General features: G+C 34.3%; 1 protein-coding gene across 1 annotated transcript; it reads right to left on the bottom strand.

The window, feature by feature from the left end:
• Positions 1 to 5247: 5247 nt before the first annotated feature.
• HELRODRAFT_164088 (hypothetical protein) lies at positions 5248 to 6420 on the bottom strand (the record flags this gene model as incomplete). The annotated part of the gene is made up of 2 exons (XM_009029129.1): positions 5248 to 5636; positions 6324 to 6420. 2 exons carry the CDS (start codon positions 6418 to 6420, stop codon positions 5248 to 5250), a joined length of 486 nt encoding a protein of 161 aa, XP_009027377.1.
• Between the last annotated feature and the right edge of the window lie 11816 nt (positions 6421 to 18236).

Raw genomic sequence — 18236 nt, 5'->3', positions numbered from 1 at the left:
ACATGCTAAATAAAAAACCAGACAAACAAATTATCAATAAAATAGTAACTAATGATATAATAATCGAAAATATAACTGAAATATGTAACACTTTTAATAACTATTTTGTCAATATCACTAAATCATTATTAGATAATACAAATGATAACGCACAGAATCAGAATAGTATTAATTTAATTAAGCCAATATGCAAATCTTTTTATCTTGAATTAACTAACGAATTAGAAATAATAGGATTAGTTGGGAGTATGAAAAACAAAAAAAGCACATCCGATGATGAACTAAGTAATTATTTAGTTAAGCAAATAATAAATAATATAATTGTCCCATTAACCCACATATGCAATTTTTCACTGTCACAAGGAATTTTTCCTCAGTGCTTTAAAACTGCGAAAATTCTACCAATATTTAAAAAAGGTGACAGACTGGAAGTATCTAATTATCGAACCATTTCTCTCCTCTCGCCACTCTCAAAAATTCTAGAAAGACTAATGCACTCTAGATTAAACTCATTCTTAAGTGCTAACAACATCATTACAGATAGGCAATACGGCTTTCGACCAAACCATTCAACAGAGCTTGCTGTGTTGGAGTTTGCACAAAGGGTGATGTATAATCTAAACGAAAAATTCTTAACTGTCGGAATCTTTATAGACCTGTCAAAAGCCTTTGATCTTATAAACCATGAATTACTTTTACAGAAACTGCGAGTATATGGAATCAGAGGAGTAGCTCTTAATTGGTTTTCCACTTACCTAAAAAATAGAAAACAATATGTCTCGATAAATGGACACAATTCGGAGAAGTTAATTATAAACTCCGGTGTTCCGCAGGGATCAATACTGGGACCATTGCTTTTTTCGGTGTTTATTAACGACCTCTGTCTGGTTCCTACTACAGCTCAATTCTTACTTTTTGCTGACGATGCCACTATCTTTTTTCATACCAAAAATCCTCAAGAAGATCAGATAATAATTAATAATAACTTAAAATATATAGGAAACTGGTTTTTATTAAATAAATTAATAATAAATTATTCAAAATGTACTTATTTAATATTCGGTCCGAAAATAATTACAAATAATGACTTGACAATATCAATAAATGACAAAATAATATCTCGTTCCACTGAAACAAAATTTTTAGGTATAGTAATCAGAGATAACCTGTCATGGGATTTGCACATTAATTCAATATCACAAAAATCATATAGAATCATAGGTATGCTACATAAAATTAAACATAAAATTAATAAAAATATATTAGTAAATCTTTATTATGCGTTAATTCATACTTATTTGGTCTATTGTAATCTTCTTTGGGGCAATAGTCTAAGACCTTAATCTAATTGTCGTAACAAAAAATCGATTTATTCGATTGCTGCTTGGCCTTCATCCACGTTGCCACATAACTGGTTATTACACGGAGGCAAACATTCTTAGCGTTAAAAATTTGCATCTTTACTTTCTGGCAATCTTCGTGTTTAAATACTTACAACAAAAGTTACCAAAATTTTTTCTAGATTTCTTTACCCTAGCGTCAAATGTCAAAACAAAAGTCTTGAGAAGCGCGCATACATTTTATTTTGTATCGCAGAGAATTAAATTAGTGAATTCAAGTTTAAAAATAACAGGACCAAGAGTCTGGGACGAGCTAATTCCGCTGGAAATAAAAGAAATTACTTTGATCCATTTATTTAAAAATAAGCTCAAAAATTATTTAATTAATAAAAATACTTATTTTTTATAACAATAATTATAGTATCAATAACAAGAAAGACGACCACTTTGATATGGAGCGCGAATATATTATGAAAGTGTATGAAAGGATATGAATGTGTATGAATGGATATGAATGTGTATTAATGGGCATGAATGTGTATGAATCTATATGAATGTGTATGGATTGTTATGAATGTGTATGGATTGTTATGAATGTGTATGAGTGGGCATGAATGTGTATGGATGGATATGAATGTGTATGGAATGATATGAATGTGTATGGATTGATATGAATGTGTATGAGTGGGTACGAATGTGTATGGATGGATATGAATGTGTATGGATATGAATGTGTATGGATGGATATGAATGTGTATGGATGGATATGAATGTGTATGGATGTATGAATTGATATAAATGTGTATGGATTGTTATGAAGGTGTATGAGTGAATATGAATGTGTATGGATGGATATGAATGTGTGGACATGAATGTGCGTGCATGAGTGAATTATGGATCTAAAGTACTTGAGGGAGCATGAATATGCTTCGAACGATAAACTTTTTACGGTAAACTTCAAAATGAAAATGAATGTGTGTGATAGTTCTTTTACGGTAAACATTTTATAAAAATAGAATTTGTTTTGTAATAGACTTTCTACGATAAATTTTTCATAATGAGTTAATAACATCATGATTCTCGCATTTGCCTATGTAATGATCCTTTAACGATAAACTTTTTAAAATATGCCAAAATTGATATTTGAATTTGTTTCTGTAATGAACCTCTACTGTGAATTTTTCGTGTCGATTCAATCTTTATTTATTTAATTGCCAATATTATGGGAGGTGAACATTATTTACTTTTGAAATGCAAATGTATAAATTTTTGTGACGTATGTTCGCGTGCATGAATTACCATCATTTTTAATTTCTTCATTTTCAATTAACTTTGTTGAATTTTTTGTTGAACTTGGTTGAAAGGACAACTTTAGTTAAGGCACTATCACAAGTATTATGTTTACTTTTTTGTGCTTCTTCCAATAAATAAATAAAAATATATATAATAAATCATTAATGATACTATTACCATTATCTGGGCAAGTAGCAGCACCACTGCATGTGACGAAATCTATTGAAACAATCTATATTCTCAAAAACATATTCACATTTTTCATCTGTACACTGGTTTCATTCATCCTCGTTCTCTTTTCTCTCTCCCAACTCCACGTTCTCCTTCATCACGTGTTGTTGAAGAAACCTGGTCTAGCGAACAACGTTGTGGCCAATTACAGACCCATTTCGAACCTTACCTTCGTATCCAAAACAATTGAAAGAATTGTCGCTCGCCAGCTCCTTGCTTATCTAAACAAAAACTCACTACTTCCAAAAGTTCAATCAACTGAGACAGCGATCTTAAAGTGGTTTCAGATGTCTGTGACGCCATTGATGCTGGTAACATATTATTGCTGGCACTTCTCGATGTAAGTGCTGCTTTCGACACAGTTGACCACCAGATTTTATTGAAGCGTCTTTCTACTTCATTTGGTATTGGTGTAGATGTTCTCAGATGGTTCCAGTCCTACCTAACGGACAGGTCTCAAATTGTCAGTGTTGGAAGGAGTGGTCTGGGCACGGCTTTTTCAGAATTGATCTGCGGTGTACCACAAGGTTCAGTACTTGGTTCTTTGCTATACACCGCAAGGTTCAGTACTTGGTTCTTTGCTATACATCATGTACACTGCAGATATTGTCAACGTCGTCGAAGCAGCCGGCCTTGGCTGCCACTTATACGCTGATGATATTCAACTTTATGGATTTGGACTACTTGACTCATCACTTCAAATCTCCTCTGCTGTGTCGAATGCAGTGGACTTGTTTAGTCGCTAGATGTCATCTAACATGCTTAAACTCAACGTCAAAAAAACTTGAATTTGTGGATGGGAACACCACATGGCCTCAGCCGTTTAAAGGACTACAAAAATCCAGTAACGAATCTCGAGTCATACTGGATCCTCATCTTTCATTTGAAAAGCATATTAGTCAACTCTGCCAGCGATGTTTCTACCAACTCCATAGAATAAGATCTATCAGACGTTTTTTGACAGTTGAGTCAACAAAAGCACTCGTTTGTAGTTTTATCTGTGAAGAATTGACCACTGCAATGCGATTATGTTTGGTGTCAACTCATCCCTTCGAAATGACGAAATGATTTGCAGTCTGTTTTGAGCGCTGCAGCGAGACTTGTTGCTGGTTATTCGAAATTCGACTCAATTTAATCATACGTTAGGGATGATTTACACTGGCTCCGCATGCCAGAAAGAATCGTTTTCAAACTAGTTCTTCTAATCAGAGATTGTCTTGCTGGTGACGCTCCAACTTATCTGAGGAAACAACTGCAGTTAGTTTCAGAAATTGCAAATCGGAGTCGACTGAGATCTTGCGATAATGGTGATCTTATGCTTCCTAGATTCAATTCGTCTTGTTTTGGGAAAAAAAGTTTTTTTGTTTCGTCTGCAAAAATGTGGAACTCACTACCTGTACATTTGAAAAAATTCAACAACATGAGCCGACATGTTTTCAAGAAACGTTTGAAACATCATTTGTTTTGACACTCTCAAGTGAAGCTAGCGCTTCTGAAGTTATTCAATAAGGGCGCTACACAATTCCTTAGATACATATACAGATATCAATCAATGGGCATATTTTTTGTTTTTATCTTGGACAATGATATCTGGTCTGTTTGCTTTTCTATCTGTTATAACTGGTGTGTCCTATAAAATTTGATCATTGACATAGTTCGTTTCATTCTTCGGTTCACATGTCTCTAATCCAACCTGTCTACTTATCACCCAGTGAATATAGCTTGCAACTCGATTGTGTCTTTCGGTATAATCAGTTGGTGCTAATACAGTACATCCAGATCTGACATGGCTAATGCTTTCAACATGTTTGTGACACGTTCTGGAGAGACCATTAACATTTTGTTTGAGTATTCTTTTTTGAAAGTATTTCTTGTTTAATGCTTGATCTTGTGCAGCAATTAGCAGACCTTCGGTTTCCACCTTTAGTCCTGAGCTGCTTAACCATTGCCATGTTTTTTTCAAATCTATTCCTGATTTATCTATATTGTTAAAAAATTGACCATGTACTTGTTTCTTTTTGTACTTTTTACATGATAATCTTCCAGACGTTTTTTAAATTCTTGTTAGCTGACATCTTTATCTATGGAATGACAATTTTTTATTATACGTACTTCTTTAGAAATTGAATATTTTTTCTAATTTTTATCAGCTTTTACAATTATTTCAACTAGTCTGTCTTGTTTCTTGAAAATGTACTCGTTGAGGTTCATAATTGTCTTTTCAAAAAAGTCTTCTATTCCTATTAATTCCCTACCTCCTTCATCTCTGCCAAAATACAATCAATCAACATCGTCATTCGGATGATGTGCTCCTCCCATAGTCAAAAATTTTCTTGTTCTTCTGTCTATTTGCTGTAACTCTGATCGTCTCCATTCAATGATTTTAATTTAATTTTACAATAGTATTTTTTTTAAATTGTTTCTTCATCATTTGTTGTTGCACTCCTTCCGCTTCTTCCATCCCAAAATATCTGTACGTTTCTTCCGCATCTACAACTCTAAAGCGGATATCCTGATCAACATTTATGCCACTGCTTCGCACCACCGCACCTCTTCTAATAATCAGAGTAGCACACTTGTCTAATCTAAATTTCATTTGTATATCACAACTGAAGTTGTTTAATATCGTTAGCGCTTTTTTAAGTTGATAATCGTTTGGCATAACGAGCTTGTGGGAACAGTGGGAACAGAGACATACAAAACTGCAACGGTGAGAAAGTCTACTTGGAAGATTCCTGTTATGATTTCTACAGTCTCCGTCAATATCACACCCTGGTCATAGCAAAGGCACACCTTAGGACATTGAATATTTAATAAATTGTCTAACCTCACTGGTATTTTGTAAATGGCCATAACTTCCTTAATCCATGAGTGTGGGACACTGTCAAATGCCTTTCTATAATCAATCCGTGCTATGCTTAAATCTTTTTTGCCTTATCTCTTTTGTCTTTAAGTGCTGATCAAATTATTGCCATGTTCACCAATAACTGATCTTTACATTTCCTAAAAGGCTTTTTGCATCCTTTTTGTTCTAGAGGAAATAAGTCATTCGCACATAAGTAATCATATATTTTGTTTGATATGGCACTGGTGAAAATTTTAAACATTGTGGGAAGACAAGTTATTGGCCTATATTTACTAGGGTCTTTAGTGTCTGGTCCTTTGGACATCAAGAATATCATTCCAACTGTCAACCACCATTCAGGTATAAATGATGTATTTTTAATTAATTTATTGAATATTTCTGTTATCATTTGATAAACTGCAGGAAGTTTTTTAATCCAAAAATTTTGCACCTCATCTGGTCCTGTTGTTTTCCAGTTTAATGTTTGTTGAATGGCTTTAGTAATTTCATCAAATTTCATTAGTTTAATGTTTGTTGAATGGCTTTAATAATTTCCTCAATGCTAAAATCCATCCAATTAAATTCACCCAAGTGGTTAAAGACATCTTTTATACCTTTAATCCAGTCTGCATTTCTGTTATGCTCCATATCATTTTCTAATATCTGTCTCCAGAAACTATCAATATCTGATAAGAATGGGGGATTTTTCATTTTTCATTTCTTGTTTCTGGTTTCTAATTTGTCTATAAAATATTTTTCTATTATTATTAAACATTTCATTGTGATAAATCTGATCACTTCGTTTGCTATATCTTCGTAGTCTTTAAACTTTTGCCTGCAATCTCATTATTGTCATGGCTTGAACTTCATCCAGTCTTTGCTATGTCAATTTTTCTTTTTCATAAACTATTGCTACCTTTTTCCTGACATTTTGACTAGTGTTTCCATTCTTGAATTCATTAATTAGTGCAAGTTCTTTTCTATAATTGTTAATAATTTGTTGAATTCTTTTTTTCCATGGTGGTGTTCTATCTTCTTGATGTGATCTTATTTTTTCTACTTTTTCACCTGCGATAACCAGTGCTATTGTATAAATCATCAACTTTAATTCTGTCAAGTTTAGATTATTTGATGTTATTAATTGTTTTAAAGCTTCGTTTGCTATTATTAGGTCTTTTGATATTTGTCTAATGTTTATAATTTTGTTTGTATTTTTTCTTTTGCCAATATCAATGTTTTGGATTTCCAGCATTTTTTGTTGAATTTTTTTCATCATCTTTTCAACCTCATTTTCATCTGTAGACTCATCTTTTTGAGCCAGTTGATTTGTTGTATTTTCTGATCATCTGAAACATCAGTTAATTTTTTTTGAATCTTAGTCCTTTAAGTTACATCATTAATTATATCTTCTAAATCTTATGTCTCCTGACTCATCTGACTCCTTGGAAAATTCCGGAGAAAGCTTTGGTGGGTCGGCAAACTGAGAAGGTCGAGGGTGCTATCACGGTCGGAAACGTCGTTTCATCAACTGCAGCTCGACAGACCAATATTTTTCGTCATTGAACCGACAGCACAAACTCCTGACCACAACTTCAGACGTCTATCCATAATTAAAACTTACAGGTTTTTTTCAAAATCTTGTTGGAAAACTATAATCCATTAAAGTACTTCCAAACCGAGTTCTTATTAAAATAAAAAATAAAGAACAAAGGAAAATAATTATAAAAATAGATTCTCTGATAAATGTAAAAGTTAAAACTACTCCACACAAAGAACTTAATACTAGCAAAGGTGTGATTAGAACCACAATTTTTAAAAACTGCTCTGAACAAAAGATAAAAGAAGAACTGCTCGAGCATGGTGTCATTGATATTTACAACATAAAAATTGCTAAAAATAATCAAATAATATCCACCAACACCTTTATTCTTACATTTCAAAATACACAAGTTCCTCAAGAGTTAAAGGTCTGCTATAATTTGCTAAAGGTAGAAAAATTCATCCCTCCACCCATCAGATGTACCAAATGTCAAAGATATGGACATCACCACAAAATATGTACAAGTAAGGAAACTGTATGTGTCAAATGTGGAAAAACAGGACATAAACATACATGGGATTCCCCATGCCAAAACTCTCCAAACTGCTTTCACTGCAAACAGTATGACTCAATCTCAACATCATATTACTACCAAACACCATTTTGTAGCATCTAAAATAACATATAATAAAACTATAACAATATGCAATAGGTAGATGAACCCAAAACTATTGATGAAATCTAAGGAAATAAATCAGATAGTCGAACAGATCCCTAAACAGTTCCTCTTTTTGGGTGATTTCTATGGGCACAGTCAGTTAGTTGTGGGGTTGTCAAAGTTGAAATCCTCGGGGAAAAGGATTGGAAAAAGTATAGTTGAAAATGATCTCTGTCTCGTCAAACCAACCAAAACAACATTTTTTCAAGAACACACAAACTCATCTTCTATAATTGACCTGGCCTTGTCAACTCCATCCCTCTTTGAGGATATTGAATGGGATGCTGAGGAAGATCTTCATGGCAGCGATCATTTCCCAATAATACTAACAATTAAAAATAAATCCTCAACAAACAATCAAAGAGAAAGATTAAATTAAAAATAACCGATTGGCTTAAATTCAAAAAAATGACATAAGAAACGGGAAAAGAATTTAAGGCAATAAAGGACGACTCAATGGGCAGATGGATAGCCACCATAACAACAATCAATCAATCAATCTTCGTTTAGCGTCCAGAAACCCAGTTCCTCAAGGTAGGACGTTGTTTTCTTTGCCATCAAATTTTTGCGCCAAATTAGACGATCAGTTGTATCCATTTCATTTAATTAAATTTAGAGCTTTCATGTCTTGCTCGATTGTTTGCGACCAGGACTTCTTTGGACGGCATATGGGACGTATTATAACCATAACAACAATAATAAAACAAACAACCCCGGTTATACGAAATAAAAAATCCAAGATAATAAATCTTTGGTTTAATAATTAATGCAGAGATGCAATTAAACAAAAGCAAAACGCATTCAAAATAATTAAAAGCAACCCTATCCAATCCAACTTCATCAATTATGAAAAATTAAAAGCTGAGGCTCGCAGAACCTTAAGAGAAGAAAAGAGACTCTGTTGGAAATTTTTTATCAATAATAATCATACCGGTATAACTCCCATTAAATAAGTCTGGGAAATGGTCAAGAAAGTGAAAAAGAAAAATAATGATAATAAAATCAGCCAATTAATTTTAAATAACAAATTATACAATTCTGATGAGGAGATTTCAAATATATTAGCAAACAACTTCTACCAAAACTCAAAAATCCAAAATAAGACCTTTGCAAACATTAAAATCAGAGAAAAAAATTTATTAGATTCAAAAGAACAACTCAACTCAAAAGAACAAGAATTATACAATATGCCTATCACCATGAGAAAAATTCTATTTGAAATTAATGACAGTAACGAGTCAGCACCTGGACCCGATCATATCACCTACAAAATGCTGAAAAACCTCTTCAAAAATGCTCTATCTGTGCTTTTAAAAATCTATAATTATATATGGTTCGGCACAAAAATTCCAAATGTTTGGTTGCAAGCAATAATCATACCCATAAATAAGCCTCAAAAAAACAAAAACCATCCAGATAATTACAGACCAATCTCTTTGACCTGCTATACCTGCAAGATCATGGAGAAATAGTAAACAATAGATTGAACTGGTATCTTGAAGCAAATGAAATATTATCAAATTATCAGTGTGGTGGAATCAAGGGAAGATCAACATTAGATTATTTAGTTACTTTAGAAACTTATATAAGAAAGTCATTAATTCAAGGTGAACAAGTGATAACCTTGTTTCTGGACATCGAGAAAGCATATGACACAGCACGGAAATACGGCATCTGTGAAAAATTGCATGAAATTGGATTAAAAGAATGCTTGCCCAAATTCATCCAAAGTTTCCTTTCAAACTGGTCATTTAAAGTAAAGATTAATAATGTCCTTTTAGAAACGATATACCCGGAACTAGGCATACCTCAAGGCAGCATCTTGTCTCCAAAATTATACTGTCTAAACTTATATAATATTCTTAAAATATTTCCTAAGAATGCAATGGTTTGCCTCTACATGGATGACATCACATTCAGTTTCAGAAACAAAAACCTTAACAAAATGCAAAATGAAATAAACAAATTTTTAAAATTCATTGAAAATTGGGGTTTGGGAAATGGAATAAATTCTTAAAACCAAAATCTAGAGCCATGCTATTCTCAAGAAAAAAAAATATCCCTAAATTAAGTTTCCAAGATAATATTATGGAATTTTCACAAAAATACAAATATCTAGGAATAACCTTTGATACAAAACTAAACTTCATTCCACATATTCAGGAAATAAAAGAAAAATGCTTCAGGGCACTTAATTTAATTAAAGTTCTTTCTCATTCCACTTGGGGAGCCGACCAAAAACATTTAATGACAATTTTCCATGCAACTATACGGGCATTTACAGCTTATGGGTCCCTAGTATATGGTGTCACTCGGAAGTCATATATAAAGATTATCCATCCAATGCCTAATGAATCATTAAGAAGATGCCTGGGTGCGTACAAAACATCTTCATATCTCCATCGAGCAGTCTTCACGTTTCGACAAGAGAGATGCCATTAAATTTCAGACACCAAAAACTGTCCATAAACTATTATCTTAGAATCAAATCCCAGATGAATAATCCGGCCTACAAAATCATATCTGAAAAAACTAAAATTACCAAATCAAAATCTATTCATACGTTTGCAGTCAGACTAGATGAACTCATTAAAGAAATAAAAAATATAAAAACTGTAGAAAAATTAAAAAATGAAGTCCCTCCTTGGTTACTAATCCACCCAGAAATAGATATCTCCATTACAAGAATAGAAATAGATCATAACGTAGAATTAGCAAAAACAATAGTTCGAAAAAAATTAATAACAATTTAAGCTTAATTCAAATATACACTGATGGCTCCAAAAGAGGAAGCTTAACAACCTCAGCAATTGTAGTTTACCGACAAAAGAAATGCATTTATACTTCAATTACACATTTTCCAGATTCTACTTCAATATGCACTGCAGAGATATTTGCCATAGACATGGCGTTAAAATTTATCCCGAAATCCACTGAAATATTATCATAATATTTTCTGATTTCTTGTCTTCCCTTTCTGCTCTAAGTCAATAGAAACCTCAGCATCAATTAATAATACATATGCAAAACAAAATCCGTAACATCTTGAACAATCCAATAAATTGATCATTATGTGGGTCCCCAGTCACATTGGAATTAAAGGGATCGAAGAGGTAGATCAGATAGCATCAAAATCTCATTCAATTCCAATTTCATGCATTCCAATTTCAGCCACTGATTTGAAGCACCTAATAAATAACATCACTAACAAAAAATGGCAACAAGAATAGAACAAAATCTCAAATTTTTTAAAGTTAAGTACACCGACAGTAAATAACAAAACAATTGAAATACTTATTTAAATCGCCATATGCGAACTAAAATCAATAGATTAAAATAGGCCATTTGGCAGTCACCCATTCCTGGATCCTCAGAAGAACAAACCCTCCTTTTTGTGAAATTTGCAATCAAAATCAATCCACTCATCATATAGTAATAGAGTGCAAGAAATACAGTGAGATTAGAACTAAACTTGGAGTGCCGATGTTTGTGGAGTCGATGTTCCAAAGTAGGAATCTGGAAGTTTTGGTTTCGTTTCTGAAGGAGATCGATATGTTAAACAAGATTTAAAGAGTTGAGAAGCTCCAAATACATGTAGTCACAAAACCATTACTGTGATGACTCCAGGGCGTAAAGATGGCCTTTTCGTGCTAAAACGCCGTAAAACTGCAAAGAAACAAAAACAAACAAATAACATATGTGGTTAATTTATTTTGATTTATTATGAATCTTCTCATTTTTGGAGTCATATTAGGAAACTTATTAGGATTTTTATTTTTCCATATTTCGAAAGTATTTTGAGTTACATTTGTTGTTGCCCCTTCCGGGGGCCCTTAAGATTCCAATCAAGGTCGAAGCCAATCCGCTACTGCAACAGGGTTGCTCCAGAGGTCTATTGGTTGAAGATCCGTGGTGTTTTGAGGACGGCTAAACAAATATTGAACATCATCTGTATGATTGTTGCAGAAAGAACAGGTGTTGATTCTGTTTTTGTAGCTATTTAGAAGAATACTATGGCCAGATCGGAGTTGGGCGAGGGTCCGTCTGATAGCCCTTGGAAGTAATTCTTCTGAAGGATCTATTTCTGGTGCTGGAGGAGGCCATCCATCGAGCAATAGCGGCGACTGGTACGACTCAGCGGCGGCTTCAACAATGTTTGTATGTAGGCTCTTTTAAGCCGTCCTTTGAGTGTTATCGTCGATTATTGATGATAGAACCGCAGTTATTGTTGATAACCATTTTGAGAGGAGGGTGGTCTTTATGTCACGATGAGGACAAGGTTGTATGATGATATTATGGCACGGGTGGCTTGGGTTATGACATAGGAGGATGTATTGTGAGGCTATTAGTTCTGAATGCTGTCTTACCGTTAACATCTGGCATTCTGAGTGCAGGTGTCGTTCGGATGCGATGGTATCGCCACCTTTGACCAGACGTAGTGCAGCATTCTGGGAGCGTTGGAGACGGGAAAAGCTTGAATCTGATGTCAGTGATGCCCTGGCAGGACAGGCATACTCGATTGTTAAACGACCGATGGTTTTGTAGGTCTGTAGAAGAGTTTCCTTATCCTGACCGAAGGTAGTACCAGTGAGTGTCTTTAAAATATTGGTTCTTTTAGAGGCCTTCGATGCTGCTTGTTTATGGTTTTGTGAGAAGAAAAGCATCGTGTCTAGGGTGAGGCCTAATATTTTAGGGTTGTGCTCAAGAGGAAGGAGAATGTTATTGATTTTGATTGAAGGATGGTAATGATATTGTGATGTGTGTGAAGTGAAAAGAATGACTGTGAACTTGGAGGTGGAAATCTCCAAGTTTCTTTTGTTGAAGAAGTCAAAGAGCTTTAGCAGGTAACAGCCGGTGAGTCAGACTATCTGCATTGGGACCAGTGGTGTAGACTGTAAAATCGTCTGCATAGGAAATGACTTTGATGTTTTGAGACGGGGTTGAAATCCTGGAGACGTAGAGGTTGAACAGATTTGGTGACAATACAGATCATTGAGGTACTCCTGAAGGATGGTACGTTGTTTGAGGATTTGAGGAACTCTGTTGAGGCGGAGCGACCGTGCAGATTGTTTGAAAACCAGCGGACAATTGACCGTGGAAGCGTTGATTGTAGGAGATCGGAGATTAGGGTACGATGGTTAACGGTATCGACGGCTTTTTTATTTATTTGAACAAAGCACGGGCTATTGCCCATTACCGAATTTACAGGAAAAAAAAATTTTGGTTGAAGAAGTGATAGGAAGGGGCCGTCCGCGATTGGGATGGAGAGAGCAGGTGGAGAAGGACAAAGTGAAAGCGGGGTTGCGTGATACTGAGGCGAGTGACAGATGTGAATGGCGTCGAGAAGTATTTCGGTTTCATCATAGGTAGCCAAATGGCAACCCCCGATCTCGTGAAAAATGTCGTCTAAACGTGTGTTGCTGTTGTCATTGAACTTGAAATGTAAGGTTTTTAATTCTTGCCCTACTGCCACCCATTTCGGATTGTATCTTTCTTGTTTTATGACCAAATTAAATAAAACCATTCTCCTATAGTTTTGATGGGTTATAGAAATTTTCTTCCACAAAACTTTTCAGATTATCCCAGTGTTCTAATTGTGAAAAAAGAAGTAGGGGGTCATAAGGATTGGCGGGTGAAGTTTTGAATGTACGGGGGTCAAATTTTGACCCCCCCAACATTAAAATTAAATAAAAGGTCTTATTTTAGAGGTAAAACCCCCCAACCCCTCATCAATTCGAACTCTGGATTATCCATTGCTTCAATTTTCTGAACCTGAGACATGTTTAAATATGGAAGTAGATTAAAAAAATTTAATTTTGTAATTACAAACAATGACTTGTACGCCTAAATATATTAGGCTATCTAATTTGATTTTTATAGCAGAAACTTCAAAGCTGTTTTTCAGTATCGGCGCCAAAATTGATTTTTATAAAAATTTCATTGAATGTTGTTGAAGGTTATAGAAAACTATTGAAATAAAAAATTTTAGTTCATTTAGTTCAAAAGTTATAGCCTGATTTATCATCAACGCCCAAAAATGCATTGAATGTATGGGACGAGTTAGGGCATTTCAAAGTTCTTTTTAAATACAGGCGACACCTTCAAACGACCTCAATTTTAAAATATAGATTAATAAATGCTTATTTTTATATAATATATAAAAAATTTCTATGTGCTTAATAAAACAAATACACAAGCAAAAAATTTTAAAATATTTAAACCACTGTTTGCGTTGTGTTGTGGATTTTCAATCTCTAAATTTTCCGTTATAAACTAAAGTTTTTGCTCTATTTATTTATTTACTTATTTGTTTAACTTTGTATTACTGCCTTGTATGCTGTAACAGTTTCTGCGTCTGCCAGATCCTGTTATGTACACTGTACTGTCCTTAGGCAACGAACAAGAAGCTCTATTTAGTTTAATTATTAGTTGCACCCTGGGAGGAGCTTATGTGCCTTTTTAAGCTGTTGACTATAAATAAATATTGTTGGGAAAACCAGTTTGTGGTCTCCGAGTTTTGTGGTCTTTTTCTCAATAGTAGTAGCTTACTAGTAAAATTTACTAGTAATTAAAGTATAATTAACATCTACCTGTGAAACGTTACTTATAATTTTTTGTTGAAATATGTCATGATTTACTACAGAATAAGGATTTACATTTTTGCTTTCGTCTTAGTATTTTTATGTTGTCTGGTTACCAGTGTTAGTTGCCAGCATCCTGGTCACCTTAAGCCCTTTGGGCACGCTGGACCATTTGAGCCTATTGAAGAACTTGATGGATTTCCCAATTCAAGAAATTTTTTTATGAATTATGTTTTGTGTATGAAACCATTAAAAATAAAAAAAGGATGCCAGACATCACCAGCTTTTTCTCTTTGGTCGGATGTGTATTTGTCATCAATTATTTCTTTGCAAAATGAGACGGTCATGGTTGAAATAGGAAAAATAGAAGATAGAAACAAACCTGTTGTTGATATGCCTTTTTTGGAGTTTTTGAAAACATATAATGATTCAAATAAATATCTTGTAAGCAGTGTTCCTAATATACTGAGGCTAGTCTAGTTCTCTAGTTTCTAGCTAATATCTTGTAATTAATATTGCTTTGATTTATCAGTAATTCGATTTTTAATTGAATTAATTAATTTAATATAATATGTATATTTTATTTGTATTATTATATATTATGCATATCTCTGTTTCTGATGTAACTACCGTATAATAATTGATGAAAATATTTTTATGTAAAATTTTTATTACTAAGTTATCATTCTTATATTTATACTTCTTTACCTCCATCTAATCTAATGCTAATCCCATTAGTGTTCTTCATAATCTATCTCTATGTCTTTCTTCAATTATCGCTTGGTCTGACTCTATGTGTCTTAAACTTAATCCTTTTAAATTTGAATTACTTTGTTTAAAAATAAATCTATCTAAACACTCTATTACTATTCCTCATATTATCTTACCTTACCTGATTCTAAAACTCTTGATGTTTCTCACAAGTTTCGTAGTCTAGGCTTTATCTTTGATTCCAGTATGTCTCTTTCTTCTTAGATTAATAGTGTTGCTAGAAGTTCTTACTTTCATCTATGAAGAATAAAAAACCTTTTGCCTTTTTTTGATGATCCTACTCTTCTTGTTACTTCGTTAATCTTATCTAGGATTTATTATTGTAACTCGCTCTATTATGGTCTTTCTGATTCTATACTATACTCTTTAAGTAAAGCTTTTAACTCTGCTACTTGTCTGGTTGCTCGTGCCCCTTTTTTTTTATTTATCTCCATATCTTGTTCTCTTGCACTTGCTACCTATAAAATATAGAATAATTTTTAAAATTTGCACTTTTATGTATAAATCTCAATCTAAATTATTTTCTAAGTACTTATCAAATATATTAATTGAACCTAAACGCCCCGGTTTACGATCTGCTTCTTGTTCTTGCTTTTTCTTAACTCCTGTTAAACACTCTTTTGCTAAATCAGTTTTTTCTTTTTCTGGCCCTTGTCTCTGGAACTCTCTATTTACTTCTCTGAACTACTTCTCCATCACATAAAAAGTTCTGATCGGATCTCAAGACCCATCTGTTTGCAAAATTCATTGAAGAACGCTGTTGAACATTGCAGAAATAGCGCTTAACAAGCTAATTGATTGATTGATTGATTGAATGATTGATTGACCATTATGATGTGTTTGTGAAACTGAAATAGTGTTTAGTGCTGACAGCATACCTTTCTGCTTCATCAGCAGTAAAGGCTGCTGCATATTTTATGAAAATTTACTAGGCCCGCAGTAGATGAATACTTCAATATATTTTTTTACTTTGTCTGCAGTATATATCACAAATGTCATATGATATATTTATGAAAACTTACCAGCTCTGTGTTTTTTTACTTAGTCGATAGTAATTACGACTATGTCCCAATCCCAATATTCATAGTTTAAGTCTGAATCAAAAAAGAAAAATTGAATAATTTTTTACTGCATTTACAAATTTGAAGATACGTCTGTTAGAACACTCCCTGAAAATTGTTGAGAAAATCATTGAGAGATTAACGTCGTGCATCAAAATCGGAAATTATCAATTTGGTTTCCTAGTGGGGAAATCAACAATTGATGCAATTCACATCCTTCGGCAACTGCAAAAGAAATACCTCGCAAAGCATCAACAACTATCACACATTTTTGTAGACCTTGAAAAAGCATTTGATCAAGTTCCCTGTGAAGCAATCAGGTGGAGTCTACGTCGACAACTCATTCCGGAATACCTTGTTCGACTTGTGATGGAAATGTATACGAATACTAAGACTCTCGTCAGCACAACGGTTGGAAACACAGATGCATTTGACATCAACGTTGGAGTTCATCAAGGGTCCATTCTCAGTCCACTGTAATTTATAACTGTGATGGAAGAAATCACGAAATCGATAAGCATTGGTGACATTTGGAATCTAATGTATGCTGGTGATATCGTTTTAACAGCCACGTCTGAGCTGAATTCAGCACAATTGCTTGAAGATTGGAACACCAGACTCGCCGATCATGGATTTAAAGTTAACATCAGCAAAACCAAAGCAATGAACATTGGTGAACTCATCCAATCCACAGCTACTGGACGATGGCCCTGTTCAGTTTGTAAAGCTGGTGTAGGTAACAATTCAATCAAGTGTCAGCAATGTAACCAGTGGTGTCACAAACGTTGCTCAAAAATTATTGGTACTTTATCTAAAGTGTTCAATTTTGTTTGTCCTGTTTGCATCAATCCACAACTACAAATTCGAAATAGCAATGTTTTTGAAGCCATTAAAGTAGAGAAAGTCACATTTTTTCAATATTTAGGGAATGTTCTGGATTGTACTGGAACAGCTGAAGCTGCCGTTCGAGCACGCATACGTGCAGCCTGGAATAAATGGCCTCTCCTTGCCTATATATTGATGCGGCGTGACATCTCACTACCACTACGATTAAGACTTTATAAATCTGTGATACGTCCGGTGTTTTTATATGGTGCAGAAACATGGCCAATGACAACCAAACTGGAACAACAACTTCAACGAACCGACTTGAAAATGCTTCGATGGATGCAAGGAATTAGTCTGAAGGGCCACTTCAAATCTACCGGAATCCTGGTTTAGATGATATTGTTGCGGGTTTCTTTAGATATAAGAAACAACAAGTAAGAATGTTTATAACGTATTTATTTACGTAATACAAAATAAATTAAAACGTGTTCGGCAATGCAATTAGACAAAGAGAAGTTCGATCGTAAAATGTCGCTCTTGTCTTTGTATTGAAGCCATATATAGTAATTCGTCACATGCTTAGATTAGGGATGTGCGGTTCAACAATATTCCCCTAGCTTGCGCTGATGATCGATGCTAATCAAGATATCGAGATGGGAGGTGAACTGTTCTTCCCGATCTTGTGGTTCTCCGGGGTGATGGAATGTTGGTGTCGATGGCTCGATTTGGGTGTGCTTGTGTCGACGTAGATGTTTCTGTTGTTGGCATGTCCTCGTCCGTTGATGGAGATAGCGTTGACGTTTTTGTTGATGCTGATGTGTCGTTCGACGACGGAATTAATTTTGTTGAAGGTGTTGTAGAAGGTGGTGTCGGCGCTGTGGTCGTTGGCATGGGTGACGGTATTGATGGTGCCGGTGAGTATGCGGGTTTGAGGCGGTCTATTGCCACCGTGTCCCTATGCCCCTTTTTGTCAATGACGAAATATTTTGGGTGTCGTTCTACCACTGTGTAGGGTCCCTCGTATGGAG

Source organism: Helobdella robusta (assembly GCF_000326865.2).
Source record: "Helobdella robusta unplaced genomic scaffold HELROscaffold_6, whole genome shotgun sequence".
Lineage (NCBI taxonomy): Eukaryota > Metazoa > Annelida > Clitellata > Rhynchobdellida > Glossiphoniidae > Helobdella > Helobdella robusta.
This window is presented reverse-complemented; position numbering and strand designations above follow the sequence as displayed.